At 42.2% G+C, this 18,253-nt stretch overlaps 3 protein-coding genes across 3 annotated transcripts in view; 1 reads left to right on the top strand and 2 right to left on the bottom strand.

Annotated features, from left to right (window-relative positions):
- The window catches only part of LOC126556998 (neural cell adhesion molecule 1), a 90,910-nt gene extending 83,281 nt beyond the window's left edge, over positions 1 to 7,629 (bottom strand). The window contains exon 1 of the mRNA XM_050212614.1: positions 7,521 to 7,629. Coding sequence (XP_050068571.1) covers positions 7,521 to 7,599 — 79 coding nt within the window. The 5' untranslated portion in view covers positions 7,600 to 7,629. The remainder of the gene's footprint in view (positions 1 to 7,520) is intronic.
- The window catches only part of LOC126565732 (uncharacterized), a 578,093-nt gene that overhangs the window by 340,734 nt on the left and 219,106 nt on the right, over positions 1 to 18,253 (top strand). The window lies entirely within an intron of this gene.
- LOC126557323 (transcription factor IIIB 90 kDa subunit) overlaps positions 1 to 18,253 on the bottom strand; it is a 525,788-nt gene that overhangs the window by 292,718 nt on the left and 214,817 nt on the right. The gene's annotated exons all lie outside the window — the stretch shown is intronic.

The raw sequence follows: 18,253 nt of genomic DNA on the forward strand, positions 1-18,253 counted from the left end.
GCAGTTGCCTTTAAGGGAATCGATAAGCCAATTGTGTTGTTCGCGAAGTGTAGCGCTGCGTAGGTTTTATTTGTTGGAAACAAAACTGTTGAAAAATCCATCGTTACGTGAACAATATCAAGCGTTTATGAGTGAATACGAGGAGTTAGGGCATTGTAGAGTGGTTGATGAAAGTGAGGACGATGGCTCCGTGAAAAGGTGGTATCTGCCGCATCATGCTGTATTGAACCCGGCCAAGAACACTACCAAGTGCCGTGTGGTGTTCGATGCTTCGGCGAAGGTAAACGGCTTGTCTTTGAACGACGTTATGATGACCGGCCCTAAGATAAAGGTGGATCCCTGCGACAGCCCGCTACAACGAGTATTCTGGAGAGCTTCGCCGAATGAACAACTGCGTGTGCTTGAGCTTACCACGGTGACCTACGGAACGGCAGCAGCACCTTTTCTAGCAACGCGAACGTTGTTGCAGCTAGCGAGAGATGAACGAGAAGGTTTTCCCTTAGCCAGTCGCATTATTGAAGAGAATTTTTATGTCGACGATGGATTGTTTGGGGCAAATGATATCGAGACTGTCCATGCTGCACAAGTGCAACTCATTGAGGTGTTTAGAAAGGCGGGTATGACACTTCATAAATGGTCAGCGAATGATGAAAGGCTTTTGGAATCGATACCATTTGAAGATCGGGATGCTCTAACAAAAATCGGCGATTGTGAAGCTAACGAAATCATCAAAACGTTAGGTTTGATGTGGAATCCGATGAATGATGAATTTATATTTTTGACAAAGGTACCGTCTAAGGGCAGAACACCTACCAAACGAGAGGTTCTGTCTGCCATTGCAAAAATATTTGACCCATTGGGGCTTATTTCTCCAGTGGTTGTGTTGGCAAAGATTTTGATGCAAAAGCTATGGTTAGCAAGGTTGGACTGGGATGATCAAATTTCTGAGCCGTTGATAGAAGAATGGGATAATTTTTTGGAAGCATTGCCAACAGAAAATCAAGTTCGAATTCCTCGACATGTAGTAAGTACAAATGCAGTTTCATTAGAGATCCATGGATTTGCGGATGCTTCTTTGAAGGCATATGGAGCCTGCGTCTATATAAGATCAATAGAGAGGAATGGTGAAGCGCAATTGAGATTAGTGATCAGCAAATCTCGGGTTGCCCCTTTATCGAACGTGACAATTCCTAGAATGGAACTGCTTGCAGCTTCATTGCTTTGTCGTCTAGTGAAAAAGGTACTGGAAGCATTAAAGGATTTTAATTTCGAAACGATTAACTTGTGGTCGGATAGCCAAATAGTTCTGGCATGGTTGAAAAAGCCGATAGAGTGCCTGAATGTTTTTGTACGAAATCGTGTAGCCGAGATCAACGAGAACCGAGCGTTCATTTGGCGTTATGTTCGGACACATCAAAACCCTGCGGATGTTATATCAAGGGGTCAATCGGCGTCGCTACTGGTTTCAAATGAGATGTGGTGGAATGGTCCGGAGTTTTTACGTACTTGTGAGATACCAAATGTTTGCATCGATGAACTAAATGATGATGAAATTCCGGAATTGCGCAACGAGGTTATCTGCAATGTTATCGTACCGCTGAAAGTTCTCCCAATTTTGGAGAAATATGAATCCTTTAGAAAGACACAAAGAATACTTGCCTACATCGTGCGGTTCAAACAAAACACAAAGCGTCGCAAGGGCGAACGCATTAATGATCCAAACCCTACTATTCCCGAATTGCGAGAATCGATGCGTTGGATCATTAGAGCAATTCAGCATCAGGATCTACCGGAAGTAGTTTCGGCCGTAAAAAATAGCAAACCGTTGCAACGTTATCAAGACCTTAACCTTTTTTTGGATGGTGAGTTACTGCGGGTAGGAGGTCGTATAAGACATGCAAATCTGGCTTTTGGAAACAAGCATCAACTTCTTCTTCCAAATCGAAATGTGATTACACATCGTTTAATTGCAACAATTCATCGTGAAAATTTGCACGTCGGGCCATCTGGAGTGATTGCGATTCTTCGTCAGCAATTTTGGGTTGTCAATGCGCGATCAACGGTTCGAATGGTTCTGCATAAATGCATTACCTGTTTCCGAAGCAAGCCAACTACTTTGGAACAACAGATGGGTGATTTTCCTAGCTACCGTGTAACAGCTGCTCCTACCTTTCAACGAGTTGGGCTTGACTTTGCTGGGCCAATTATGCTGAAATCCGGTATACGTCGTGTTGCGGCAATAAAGGGATACATATGTGTATTCGTGTGTATGGTGACTAAGGCGATCCATTTGGAAGCAGTGGAGGACTTATCAACTGGTGCCTTTCTCTCAGCTTTGAGACGATTTGTATCAAGAAGAGGAATACCTGAAGAAATCTTCAGTGATAATGCGACAAATTTTGTCGGAGCAAAAAATGAACTACGAGAGCTGTATGAGATGTTTAGGAAGGAGGCGACAGGCCAAGGCATTTTCCAGTATTGCCAAGAAAAGGAGATCGTATGGAAAATGATACCCCCTGGTGCCCCTCACTTTGGAGGAATCTGGGAGGCAGGGGTCAAGAGTGTTAAGAGTGTACTGAAGAAGATTTATAAATCTGCATCTCTAACAATAACTGATTTTAGCACGCTTCTATGCCAAATTGAAGCCATCTTAAACTCAAGGCCATTGTATGCTCACTCAAATGATCCTAACGATTTGGAATGCCTTACTCCAGCTCATTTTACAATTGATCGTCCCTTGATTGGAGTTGCAGAACCATCCTATTTAGATATGCCTGAAGGTCGCTTGAATAAATGGCAGAGAATCCAACAACTGCGGCAGCAATTCTGGAATAGATGGCAAAGGGAGTATTTGTGCGAACTGCAAACTAGATACAAGTGGACCAAAATAAAGGACAACGTAAAGGAGGGAGCATTGGTTCTAATAAAGGAGGATAATACGCCCCCGCAATTGTGGAAGCTGGGACGCATTGCAAGGGTGTTCCCGGGCGAGGACGGATTGATCCGGGTAGTGGATGTGAAGACAAGGAGTGGTGAGTTTAAACGTCCTGTTCATAAATTAGCTCTTCTTCCAGTTATAGATCCGTAGCATCAACCTGGCCGGGAGGATGTTCCATTTCGATGGAACGAGCGAGATGCGCGGTCTAAGGAACGGGCGAGAATGGCGGGCTGAGGAAGGAGAGAGAGGTGCGGGGTGAGGAGCGAACGGAAGGCTGTCCGAGTGGCATCTGTTTTGGCGACAATTGTCTGGAACGGCGGCACCCGCAATTGTTGTTCGATCTCATCGACACCGGCCAGAATTCCGCGAAACCCACCGTAGAATGCAAGCGGGCGGCTTGTGTGGTCGGACGGACCAGAGAAGCGAGGCAAGCGAGTTGCGGCTGTTCGCCGGACCACGTTAAGGGGGAACAGAGAGGGAATGAAGAGATAAGGAGAGAGTGAGAGAAGAGAGGGAATTATGAAATTTATTTGTGACCGAGTGGAGTGGGTCAGTCTGATGAAAACCGCGAATGAGTTAAGTCGCAACCAATAAAGTTGTGCGTACAGGATTACCGTGTTCAGTACATTGCGTTAGGTTATCCGCTGAGATATCACAAATATTATTTATGAAGTGAACTTTAATGCTGATAGGTATCTTCTATGAGTACTACAAAATTAATACCATTGCTGTAAATCAACTGTATCCAATGATTAAAAAGTTACTAAAGATTTTGTTGTAGAATGATCTGTTTATAGCGCATATCGATTTCTACACTGCATTTGACGCATTCACCATATTTGTTCAAGGCAAAACGACAGAGAATCATCAAACCCAATGGAGCTAATGTGGCATTGACGGTTGCAAAGATTGTCTCAACAAAAGAATACAAATTCAACGAAAATGAGTATCTGTAATCATACACGGGACTGATGGGAATGGATCGCATCATGATGCCAATCAAACTGAACAGAATGACTCTACTTTCGCTGACAGGCTGAGTGAAAAGTTTGTTCAGCTCACGATGACAGTATATAAAATAAAATGTTTGATGAAATTGATAACTGGCATAACGTAGTTCTGCTCTTCGTTTTATCAGTTTTGTCATTTAATGTTAAAACGAATTATTAACATTTCCTTATTTACTAAAAATAATGATCAAGAAATGCATAGAAGTAACAATGTCTGCATAAAAAGTTTAACAATAATTTTGAACTCCAAACATCGGTAGCATGTGAGTGTTAGCAGCAAAGTATAATAATTGAAGAATTGTTTGATTTATTGATATGATTTGTACAAATTCCTTTCCCTGATTAAAACAAATGAAAAATTTACAAAAAAATAATTGCTTTCAGTTTTAACTAAACCCACTTAGTGAATAAATTCATCAATCTGAAACACCTCTTTTGGCCAAAAAAACATCCGTGAACAAATAATTGATTGTTTCGCTCATTCTAAACCAACAATGTGCAATTCATCAATAATGGTACTCAAGCTCCTGCCAAGCTCAAGCCAGCAGGGGGACATTTTCATTACTGAGCAAACGCACATTTAATAAATTCTCTTTTGTTTATCCACATCTCTTTCCAATTTTCAATACTTCGTATCACTGTGGAAACACCAAAGCAACTGGGTTTATCGAATATCAAAGCATTCCATTACACCATCATCTATTTTAAATGAATTTGACACCTTCTAGAATTGCATGTTAGTCCAGCCATCCAAACAACTCTTGAATAGTTAAAAAAAAATGGTACGACACTCGACCCAAAGGTGTTGGACTGGAAGAAAATAGTAAATCCTACTGAAAGGATGCTAGTTCACGAGAACCACCTAACTCGTATCATCCAGGCGTGTCACTTGCTCGCAGTTACTCTCGCTCACCAACCGGTACAGGAACAACATCGAAAGGATAACAGGCTGAGGTGTCATTCTCTCACTCTCCCTATCGCTCCCAATCATTTTGTCTCTCTCTCTCTCTCTCTCTCTCTCTCCCTTCCTCTCTTTTACACTCTTACACACATGCTTACACTTTCTGGGAAAATGGGAAAATAGTTTATCCTTTGTTGCGGTTCCGATTCCACTTTGAAGGATGTTTGGCTTCGATGTAATATTTCAACCCGATCCCGATGTGTGCACTCTCCCTATCCGGAGTCGGTCCAATGTTAGTCTTTGTCAAAACGAGTCTAGCAAGAAGCGAGTATGTGCCCAGCGAAGGAATAACAGGCAACAGGAGGAAACCACTTAGTCTGCTTGAAAATGCATCAATAATCTTGCCTTCCACTAACTTGCAATACCAGATTGGTTCGGAATGTGTCTCCGCACTGGTGCAGAACTAAACCGGAAGACTTCCGGACTAACTCTATCCATCATCGGATTATGAGATTAAAACTTTTCATACAAATAAATTGATTTATGATAAAACATGCACGTATGTGTATGGCTACTAAAAACGGTCCCCGGCTGTGCCATTCATTTCTCGGAATGCATCACACACACATAACAAGGCAGGCGCCCGCACCGTGCCCGGCATTGTAATTTGACATTTTCTGGAACGATCTCAATTTAGACCGAGAGCATCATTCGTAGGAAAATTAAACAAAAAATTGATGGAACCTTGTACCGCATGCACACGACAAGTATGTGAATTTAATCCAGCTAAACAAAAGCCTCACTTCGAGTGAATTCATTTTGCACGGCAAGGTACAAAGCAGCTGGGTAAATAAATAATGCTGTCAGTGCTGAATTATTTTTGAAGTGTCTGTGGACAATATGGTTCATGTCAAATGGATCGCTCACAGTTAATTTGCAGCTGCCATTTTCTAGGAACTTGGAGTTCCAAATGCAAGCATTTTCTTAGAAATTGTATGAACAAGTGGTTTAGGATCATACATCATACGAATTCATCAACAGGATTGAGCTATATGGCAAGTCCTCTCAACCCAACCAAAAATCAACAGGATTGTTTGACAAAATTTACTCAAACATTTGCAAATACAAATCTGGAAGACGTAGCATTAGTCGTAAAGCGTACACAATAAAAAGTATTTTAACATAAACTTTCTATCTCAATTACTCTCACTCCTGAACTAGTCCAATGCTTTAGGCACGTTTTCAAATTTTTCGCAACTTGATGTACTATAAACCACGAAATGTTGCCAAATTTGCAACATCCATTTGATGTACAGTACTCTCCCTTTCAAGCGCAAGCCCACCCGAATAGACCGATTGAATAGCAGCTTGCTTGCTGGGAGTTTAACGAGCAACGAGCCATTTGATTTTCCATCATCGCCAACCGCCTGCCAACGATCCCCAAACATCTTCCCGTCCGCGGTACAAAAAATCACGCCACTGACGAGAGGTCATGATCCGTAACCGCTCACCCAGCTTCCCAGCCGCATGCACAGTACAGCAACTCCCGCCCAACGATGTACCATAATCGAAATACGGCCCAAGCCGACCCAAATTGTTATCGTTACAATTTTATGTACCCCATGGACTGTATTTTCGAGGGTGCTTCATTTAGTCATTCTTTCGGTCGATCGATTTCATTCGGCGCGGAGAAGACCGGCTCAAGTAGCATCTTTTGCTTCATTTTCTGTCACCATAACGAATATTCAAACGCACACACACACACTGGCACAACCGTTAAATCTACGAAATTATAGCTCTGCGTTGCGCGCCGCTTTGTGTCGATTCTACCGATCCTGCCGAGGGCCCTCGCTGTCTCGTTTCTTGGCCGGCAACAAAAGTTCATCCACCGTAGCCATAAATTAATAAAGCAATGGACCAAAACGGAAGCCATTTTCATAAAGGCTCTTCGTCATAATTCACCATTCACTTTGCGCTTTGCGCTGGTTCCTTGCTGTCAAGCAGCGTGGCGTTTGGCTTGCAATCTCGGCACTCATCATGACATATTGAGAGTAACTTATTTATCGCTCCCCAAATCAAAGCCAGTACCAAACGAGCGGAAGTTTTACTGATAAATTTTATCTTGTAGTCATGAATAAAATTTAAAAAAGTGTGATAAAATTAAACATACTTTTTGAACATTTTTCTATGTGTACTTTATAACTATATGTGCAAATATCTATTTGTTGTTTATTGTGTCCATGTATTAAGTATAGTTTAAAATGTCTCCAATGAATCTCTTACGAGATACGATTCGTTGTAAAAGTTAAAAAATAATTACAGTAGCAAAAACAGATGTTTGAAAAGTAATGGAGGCGCCTGGTCATTGGTGGAATTTGATATTTATGAATAAAGTAAGTGCACTGTATTTCATTGAAAATCTTACTTTTATGTCTACAGTTTTCGAATCAAACTGTTTGTATTATAAAATCCGAATGCCATTGTGTAAAGCAGTAATCCATTATAAAAACAAATGTATCGATTACTGATGGAGGCGCGTGGTCTTTCACTCACGTCGCGCAAGATGCTATATGGTAACGCGATTCTCTACTCTCAAATATTTAACATAATAATTTGAAATAAAACCTTCATACAATTACTTATTTTATAATGTAAAGTTGTCGATACTCACCATCTTTAACACTTCCAGTGTACTGAATTATGAACAACAGCAAAAGTCCGCCAAGCTGTAGCAGTATTGAAGACTCCATAGTGACTGGCGAATAAGTTTTTTTTTTTGCTTTCTCGTATTTCCTATGCCTCAACTGTGTCTCTCACAAAACTCAAAGCAAATAGCTACCATGCCTAGCGTGTTTAGGGGAATACTTTTTTTTATACCTTATCTAAAGCAGATGGTGCCGTCACATCTGCTAGCACTTGAGCACTCGATACCTGACGCGCAAAAGTTGTACCTTAAAATGCTTTTAGGAAATGTTATCTCCTCTCGATCCACTAACAAAGGCTCGCTCTCTTACACTCACACACCAACGCACACATGTAACGTAATTTCGATACTCCAGCTGTTGTAACGAACGCTTTCATTCCACCAAACAAGAGTGCCAGTATGCCACAAATTCATCGATCAACTTCGCTCGATGGAAGCTAATTTATAACTTTGAACCCGAGCGGCAGCACTAGCTCATCTTTTCCTTTTTCTTTTTGAGCTTGCCACTCTATTCGACACTCTACCGTGTGCACACACACACACACAAACATTCGCTCACCAACAGACACAAATACACACTTCAAAGCAAAAGCAAACACACAAAAAAGGAACCTAAATATGCGAGCATAAAAACAGGACCGACACACTTCAATACACTAGCACAGCGACGAGTGAGCTACCCGGAAGCAGCACCATACTGCAAGAGCCTTTTTTCCGTAGCGAAAGTTTTCATTGAAAACATAACTTTCTCTTCCATCCTTCACGCCGATGCACTGCACTGAAACTTTACCAAACTCACCGAATCGGTACCAAACCTCCGCCACGTCTGCTGCCAAACTTCCCGGTCGATATTCACACGATTTTCAAATCAAATCCAGCCATCTTCCGTGGACGCGCCCGTAGCTCGAGAGTGACCTACCTCGTTTATAATGCACCATTTTAGTGCTGTGCCTGGTCATAAGAGCTTTTTAAAGCCTATTTGTCCTGTTTGATTCGACGTTATCGATCGTGTGACAAAGGGTAACACTAACCTTGCTTCTGGGGTTCAATATTTATAATTGTAATAAATAAATTTTTACTCTTTAATTTTACTCTTTCAACGATAGGTCATTTGTTACGGTTGTTAATGATTTTATAACTTCACTTTGCTGCAGTTTTTTGTGAATATTAGCAACGAGGTACTCGCATTGTGCTGCTATGCATGATTTGTACGCTTCGTGTATAGCTTGAAATTTGAAATGAGTTTTATGACAATACGCCGTAATCTGAAATTGAAGAGAACAAAAATATTGTTTCAGAATGATGATTGAAATATTTTTAAACTACATCCAAAAAGCGAATAATTTTTTTAAGTTGTAAGAGGAAGGGAATGAACATTTAAGATTAAACAAAAGTGAAAAAGATAAATAACATAAGAACAAAAAGTCACTGCAAATACAATATTTGTACAAAATCTACATGAGTAATTGCCCAATTTCTTCTTCATTTTCTAGCCTTAACGATTTACTAGGTCATACCGATCATCTTTTGGTTTATTTTATATTAAATTCCACACTATGGTGAAATGTTAAAGATGGGATTTGAAACTCGGTCCGTGTGCAGCCGGAGCCACTGTGTTTCAGTTTCTAAGCTCACTTTCAAGAATACATCTTCAGTTACTCAAACCTTTGTAATCCTACAGATTTGCCAATGAATTATCAGCTTTTACAGAAGATTCGCACCGTATATATTGTAAAACCGTAAAATATTGTACGTACAAAATGCAAACGTTTGAAATGAAACTGTCCAAAATGAAATTTTTAACTACATATCCAACTTGACAAACAAAAATGAGCTTATTCACAGCGATACTTGTTCCAAATTTTAAATTACAGCCACCACTTTAAACCTGTAACATAGTAAACTTTACTTCTTCTGCTTCATTTGAACTTTGCCCATGTCTGAATCGTTCCAACAATCGAAAACATCATTTCCTGCTACACGCAAAACACGCCACTGGCGTACAGTTTTACAAATAAAACACCTAACTCTCACCGCGCTCCCTGCATGTTTGACCTTGTTTTAGGCAAATACCGAACATGTCCTGCACATACAGACAAAAAAGGACCACCATTTCCACGATTAAGTAAACCATGCTTCAGCGGATAAATAACTATCGCGTTAAGCGTCACAAAAGGTACAATCGAGGTTGCACACAACACCGGCACTAGCTTCGGCCGGTGTTTGACGTGTAAAAAATGTACCGCCCCAGTCAGGCGCGTGTGAACGCGAGAGTCCGCGTCCCCCGCGCTTTTGAGGTAATGTTCAAAACGGTGCAAAAATTACAGTTCACTCGTCCACACCCACTCACAGGACGGTTGATTCTTCTTATTTTACCGCGGTTGCCTCCTACGTGGAGGTTGCGGTACTTGGAGGGTGAATAACAATAAACACCAACTCAATCACAAACGAAATACCATCCTAAGCGTTGAGACCAGCATTTTGCTCCCGGCAGCATGCGATTAGTAAGCAGCGCTAGAGTGGAAATTTGTTATTTGTTTCCTCTTTATTTTTTCTGCTAGTCTCGTTTTCCACAGTTGCCCTCATTTGCCACCATTTGCTATTGTTCGGCGAAGCACATCGGCAAACAGTAGCGCGCCAGCCAGCTTACAATGGTTCTCACGTACTGGACCAACGGAACGCGCGCTTTGGTGCGTTTTGTTTGCCGTGCTCCCGAATCTCGACCAACCCCACTTGGAAAGATATTTGCGTTCATCCATCGTCGTTTGTTTTCTTTTTAGGGTTTATTACATATTTCTTTGTTTCTTGCTAAACTACAGAGCCTCGTTTGAAAGTTGTGTAATTCTGTATTAACGGTTTTGATAATTTTTAGCTCTAAAACATATGAATTAAAAAGATTTTTAACTAGAGAACGCTAACAATAAATTTTTCCCACGAAAGTTTTTGTCGTAAAAATTTTTCTGATTTTCTGAAAATAAATAAAAAAACGTTGTTAAGCCAAGAAGAATTTCTATTTATTTCAAAGTGTTAAAAGAAACTTATTGATAATTCTGCTCGTAGCGAGATTACGTGATGAGTGTAGGAGATTGTGCGTGAAGCGAGATTATTTCCATAATCCATAGTTTTCCATATTTTTCGTATTTGAAACATAATGGAAATGGAAGAATGGTCAGAGGGTTCATTCCTTCAAAATGTTTAGGAATGTAACTTCATAGAATATATTCGAACATAGTTGAACTTAAACTGCACAATGAAATTCTATTTAATTTATCTCAAAAGAATGTTTCCTTCAGCAGGACGTTAACAAACGAAAAGATCAACTATCGAATAAGGATAGCATTGAGTCTTTGTGGTCTAAACGAAAACGGTACCAATATCTCTACACTCGCCTCCATCGCTCAAAGTACCGCAAAACTGTCATAAATGATTAGATTCAATTACGACTCAACCACAATCACCAACTGTTAATGGTTATTGCAACGGAGAAGCAGCAACAAAGAAAAAAAACTCTGAACCCCACTCCTACACCACTCCTACTGCATGCACAGCGATGAAGGATTTGTGGTTTGCGATTCCAAGCCTTGGATTTCAATCAAACAAATTTTTGCCCGCGGGACCGTTTTTGAGCCACAAAGCGTGCGGTCCAATTCCGGTTTGAAAGCATGCTGACCGAAAAACACGGCAAGCATCGATATCGAAATCACCAAAGCATGTCCCTGGTGGGAATCGTGAATGTCCTGCGCATATATTCGTATGCCAACATCTAAATGTACGATCGGAAAAACGAGTTTTTAGCTTCTACGGTGGGATCCCAACGTGGTCTTGGCGTTGGTCGTAAGACCGAAAACTCCAAAATGTTCGCGTCCAATTCGATACCCGCCGCATGCCCATCCAAAATGTCGTTTCAAACAACTGTGAACGCTTTTTGAAGCAAATCGTTGATTAAAACGCAACTCAACTGTGGTGGTTGGCGTTTCATTGCAAGCCATCAAAGTTTGATGGTTGCGTTTGCCTGGAGCTAGGCTGGGAAATATTGGTTGCCTACAACCATTCTTAACGAGTGACGGGTGCTGCAAGAAAGCTAGCAGATTCGACCACGGCCAACCGAACTGGCTGAGGCAACCTGCTAGCCAACCAACCAACCAACCAACCATCTATCTATAACGAGCAGGTCGAATTCTAGCAACTACGCAGCTGCACATTGGTGTCGAAGAATTGCTTCTTCTGTGTGAAGCATGACTAAAATTGCAGAAAAAAAGGACCAAATACACGATGGATGAATGTAGCAGATTTTGATGCAATGAGATGCCTCGGTTTGCGACTGTGCACGTGTGCGTGTGTTTCATCCCCCCGGAAAGTTCCTCGAAGCATCGTTTTGTCATCGTCGATGTCGAATAAAAGGCGAGGCTCACACGGTCGTTGCATACTTTCTGTACGCTACAGGCCCGGGTCCGCCCTCAACGATGATGACGATGATGATGACGCAGGTGTTTCCTCGTTTACTTGTCTCTGCCATCAACCATATGAAAGGCTTAACGTGATAACAAGACACCCCTACCACCGGTGCACCGATTGCAGAAAACCCGAGGTTTAATGAAACATCCCATCCTATTGAAAGTGCACGGTACCGATCCACTGCATGGCTACCAGGGACAGAATTCCGCGGTTTCGCCCTGCGGCCACTCGACGCCAGCGACGGACGAAAAACTGTACAAAAATGAGCACAATGGCACAGCGCTACCGATGCCACTGCCGCCAACAGTGTGCGATCAAAATAAAAACAAATAGAAGAGAACATGCAGCGCAAATCGTTGCCCGGGTGGACCCAGGGCCACCCAGGGACGGGATTCGGGTTTCTGTGGTTGGCAAAAGGCTGCACCACGTCCTCACCAACCACGCTAACCAGTGACCACCAACTGCAACACGTCTATAGACGATGACGAGAGTGGGTACGAACGCAATGAAAGAAGAAAAGAAGCAAGCTGAAGCAACAACAGCAACAAAAAAAACTCATACACACAAGCGCCCTAAGTGCCACAGCGGACGGATACGCCAAAGATTTATGTCAGAATTCGTGCTTCTATTCAGCGAGGATCGCATTGTACCGGCCCAGTCTTGCTGTGACTGTGCAACCACAAGAGGGTTGATCAAGGAGAAGAAGAGCTTTTCCGAGATTTGCTACACTTGCAACCTACCTTTGTATCACAAAGCTTGCGGGCGAGGGGGAACGAGAATGTGTGTATGTGTGTTTGAGTTGGGATGCATATGGCGCTTCAATAGAGCTTCTGGATATTATTTCTTTTCATTTTCGTACCAACCTATGTGCAGCTCGTGCAGACGAACGACGACCTATCGTACAGCACTGGATTCGACAAACGAGGGAAAAAATTCTAAGTGAAACAACTCTGTCAATGTAGAGGGAAAAAACACGACCCTTGGACTGGGGTTGTATTGAAGAAAATGTACATTTACTACAAGGTTACTTGTATAGGAATGAGTTTTAGTAAAAAGTTACATCAGAAAACCTTGTGTTTTAACTATTAAGCTGCTTTAGGGTTAGAAAAATTATTTTTAAACTTATGTGGAAATATTCAATATTTCCATCCCATGAATACTGAATGGTTTTGAAAGAATTTTTTGCTATCCCTAAACATTACAAAAATGAAATCATTTTCAACATACTTGTAGTTAAGAAGCCTTAAACAGTTTTCAAATCAAACTCCGTATAAAAGTAACGATCAGACAAGGAAGTTAAATAAATGTTCGATAAACGAAAGGTAGTGAGATACATAAGCTGTTTATGGCGTTGGTTATCTCACCGGGGGCCATATTTTAAATCTTGTACGCTATCCTGTAGCAAGCCAATGAAACCATCGAGTGTTTTCAACTGTAAACAACCATGCAGACTAATGAGATTTTTTTATATTAAACGCGCTTTGTATAGCAAAAGCAGTAAATGTCTATGACTGACTCATCAGCCTTATACAAATATACAGCCACAATTATTAAGGCCAATACAGCCATAATTATAACATTTTCCAATGTCCACCAACTCTATGGCTAACATTATATCTTCAAAACATGTCCTTCTACTTTGTACAAAACAGTTTTTTACCGTTTAAAGCCATCCTGAAACCACTAAACCCTTAGACATTCTACAAACGGCCGAAGGACGAGTGACAATTTTATTTTCACGATGATTGATGGACCTCGTGCCCTCACCACCAAGTCGCGTTTTGCTGCCACCGCCAAACAACAAAACCTTCGACTGGAAATCGGATTGGCTTTTTCTGTCCTTAAAATGTTTGTTTAGTTTGTCGCATTTTTTCTTCTCGTTATACCCTCCTTTTTGTCCATTTGTTTACTTACAGTCGGTGTCCTTTCTGGCTAGGATTTTGAGTAGTTTGACCCATTTTCGACCCACTCGAAGCTACTTCTAAAGCCATCCCGAAAAAGAACCATCCAAATTCGGTCGAAGAGGATTATTCATACGAAATAGGATCGCCTGTGATGCGCGGCATTGAAGAGGGGTGGCGACGGAAGGCGTTACGTTACCGAACAGCGTCGCTGTCGTGTTGACATCACTAGTCGAATCATCTCGTGAACGACCGACCAAGCAGCGAAGTAACGGCCAAATATAGTGCAAAATTTGGGCTGTCAATTTCATCGCAAAGGATTTGCGATTCCATTTTCCCAGCTAGGCTTAAATTTGAATCCCAGTTCTTTCATTTCATTTCTTACTCTTCGTCACACTGGTGCGTGTCCCGGTGGCACGATAGTGGTAGAAATTTGACGAAGGCCAACATGCCAATGACCGACTGCCGGAAAACGAAGGTCGGCTTCAAAATCACCTCAACGCTCAGCATCCCACCCCGGGAAACTCGCCACTAATGGATGCATTGAAACGGGCTACGCGGTGGGAAAAAATGAAAACATTACACAACGCCACTAAGCAAAACAAAAAAGCAACCTGAATACTGAAAGAAATATGTTGACTCACTCAATCCTCGCCTTTGGCGACAGGAAACGCCCACCGACAGGGCATCTGCATGTCATCTGCCTGTTTTGACTGCCGACAGCGGTGACAGGGTGGCCCGACTTGAAACAGTGGTGGTTACTCTCATTTTGTCCTGTGTTTTTTTTTTTTTTTTTGCTTTGGTTTTTCTTAACCTGTTTTCATTTCTCGCCCTTTTTTCTGCCTCTTCCTTTCTTGGCCCTCTCCCACAATTTACCATAAAACCATCCATCTTTCTGTGGGTTTGCAAATATAGGCCCCGGCGATTCCTTTTGTGCGCATCGTGAAGCAGCAGCGTGTGATTAGAAGCAGCGACGGTTGTTGTGGCGTTCGGTTTTTGTCAGGTTGAGATGGTGCCGAGCAGGAAAAACTGCTCCCGGAAACACCAACAACCCGGCCCGGGTGACACCATTGCTGGCGAATTCGATTGTTTGTAATCCATTTTACAGTTTGCTTCTGTCATCGCCCTTTTTTTTTCTTCTCGCTAGTGTGCTCAGTGCCGCAGTATTGACTGTCGTTTGGCACTCAGCACAAACGTGTTAGGTAATGTTTTGCTTATGGTTGTTTTATTTCAACTCTGAAACAAGCTGAAAGCTAACCAAACATTGCAGAACGAGAGCAACGCACAACAAAAACTCCTAACGTACCAAAGCTGACTTACAAAAAGATGCTTCTGCCTACGGGCGTGATGACGAAAGTATATTTCAGACAACAGAGAAACAATGCTCTTAATCTTAATTAATTAAAAAAGGATCTACCATTAGTGCTGTGCGTTACATCAGAGCTACAATTTCTACTAGCAGCGATTTTTTTGTTTTGTGTCTTTATTCCGATCCATTAAAATACTCCTTGGCGTGGCTCTATTGTTCTATTGGTGGTCGGTTGTGGTGAGGCAAGGAAAAAACTTATACCACCAGAAAATAGGTTCACCGTGAGTGGAACATGATTTCATTACACAACGGAAATGCTTTCATTTTTTTACATTTTACACTTTAAAGGCTTTACATCTGGCTATCCCGCATTGTATTTGAACATTGGAATAGACATTTTTGCTCTCACAATAATTGTACTCTGTGTCAATGTAACATGTAATGGTATCGATTTGAAAAGCTTTGTTGGCTGATTTTAGTTTTCCTTCTTCAAAGTCGTAAAAGGATTAGAATTTATTCCAGCATCCTTGCATTATAAAACCATTCCAGAGGGATTTTTTTCTTTGAAATAGTACACCCATCTGGATCAATTTTTTAATAAAGAGCTTTACATTTATAATTAAAACTATGTTGTTGGTGAACGTTACTGACTCTTTTTTGGCTGATAAACCAAATAAGAGAAGAATACGTCTAATCTGGCATTAGAGAGGTAAAGCTTCGGAAAACCTACCTTTATCTCTAAAGCACTCGTACGCAGAAGCTGAATCAATAATGAATATTTTTCATTGCCAATGTAACGGAGGAAAAATATTGACTTGCTGAAACGTTCACCAAACAATTTCGATATTATCTACACAAATAACTCTGAGCATCGTTCAACACCAACCCAAAAAAAAAACTGTACTCACATTCCTAAGGCATATCGTCGATAGCAATCGGAAGCATTACGCTTTTCCACCCAAACGCAACCGTGTGCTTCGTACTTTGATCCGGGTCGGAAAAGCGTTAATTTGCCGTAGTAAGCTTACCGTTTGCCATGCCCTGCTCACCACCGTTTCCGTTGACTTTCTTAATTCAGCACCGACGCCAGCATCATTAAACAACTTTCTCCCAAGAACACCACGCTCGGAACACAGCCATCTCAGCCAGCCAGTCAACCTACAGCGGCCGTGGTCCCAGTTCGGTATAAATCAATTTGACACCGCAAAGGTTCCGAGGGCACCATTTGCCCTCTACGTAGCGATAGTTTTTCGGTGGACCGAAATTTCACCACAAATATTTATCTTGATCAACAGTTTGTGGTAGCTGTCGGCAAACGGTGGGAAGAACAGCAGCCCATACAATCGCTGGCCCGCCAGCCCGAACCGAACCGATGATGCTGGTGCGGGGTGTAAAATTTCAAAAACAGTGTCGTTCTTTTAATGAGTTCAAACCGACCTGAGGCAATCGGAAGCTGTAACGGTTACAATTTGCCAGGCGCGTGTAGGCAAATGGAACGGAGCCCACATTCCTCCATTTGACTGGGTTGTGTCAACAGTCTCGGTTCTCACCGTTGCTGCTCGCTCCTCCAATCTCCACTGGGAGTAACGGTCCCGGACCGAAGGCATGTGTCCCGTCTACGTGTGTACGCATTCGAGCAGCAGTAGCAGCAGAATGAGCGGCACAGCGGCCGGATAAATATAAATTATAACTTTGTATGTTTGTTTGCCCAGGGACAGCGGCGCATAAGCCTCGAGAAAATTGGAAAATGGATTCCCTTTCGTATTGCGACGCTTTTTCTGCGGATCTTCAAAAACCGGGAACCACAAGACCTTTGGGTGGTGCGGCATATACACACACTCACATAAATGTGCGTACGTATGTATCGGTCCCGATGAAGACCAGTTATGGCATTTTCCTTTTCCTTGCCCGATGTTTTCTTAAGCGGTGCCGGAACCGATGCGTGCAGTGCTTACGCGTGCCGAAGAAAGTCACGGCTCGTTCCGGGGGCTTTTTGGGGCGGACGGTTTGGGGTCTGCCTCTGAATCCATTTCGACAGCGATGCCTCCGAGGTAACGAGGCTCAATGGTGCTGCTTTATATTTCTATAATCGCATTTGAGCTCAGCATATACCCATCCGGCTTTGGGAATATGAGCAGATGTGTATCGTTTAGGGAGTATGGAATGTGACCGGCACAAAACTGGCTAGCATACGATTGACAAGCGCCACACGGGAAAATAAACACATCAAAAAAAAAAACCCTCATACACATTCTCCCATACCCATAACCACACAGGAAACTTTTCCAATCAGTTTGCCTTGGCGAACAGGGCGGCGTAATTGTAAGGTTTCTTTGCAGTGTCCTTTGTGCTGGCGCTTAAAGTAGTATTTTACATAATTAAGGTGCTTCCAAGTGACTTTTGCTGCTCGCTACACTCGATATGCCACCGGGCGTGGGACATTTACATTGAAGTGTAAGATTAAACACGCTCAGCTTCACACCTCATTGAAGCTTAGCACACGATTGAAGCGCTAATAGCTAAAACCGGAACCCACGCCAAACGCCACGTACTCAATACGTACCGAGACGCGACATTAATTTTTGATGCCGTGCGGTGATATAAAGGTTTCCCACTTTTCATCAGTTCAACATTGTTGCCGACATTTCCTTCTGGGCCTTCCTCCTAAAGTCAAACGGAACTTTCACCTCGTAATGGTAGGGCGCCATTACGTGCGACTAGAGTACCACATCCATCGAGTTCGCTTGTGTGTTTTTGCCGCCGCACACATTCAGCATCGAAATTTTCTCAAGACGACGCTACTTCCTTGCTGCAAAACTCTGGCAAAACATCGACTCACTCACAGCACAGTATTCACAAGAACACGGCCGATCTCGAGTTGCTTTGGCAGAAACTGGTTCCATTCTGCTAAGGGGACGGGAGCACTAATTAAATGAAAACCAATTGACTGGAATTAAACGGCATGTACTGTCATTAGAAAACAACAACTGTTGTTTGTCGAAATTTTAAGCGTAAATAATTCATGTCCCTTCCCG

The sequence above is a fragment of the Anopheles maculipalpis genome, chromosome 2RL, assembly GCF_943734695.1.
Source record: "Anopheles maculipalpis chromosome 2RL, idAnoMacuDA_375_x, whole genome shotgun sequence".
NCBI lineage: Eukaryota > Metazoa > Arthropoda > Insecta > Diptera > Culicidae > Anopheles > Anopheles maculipalpis.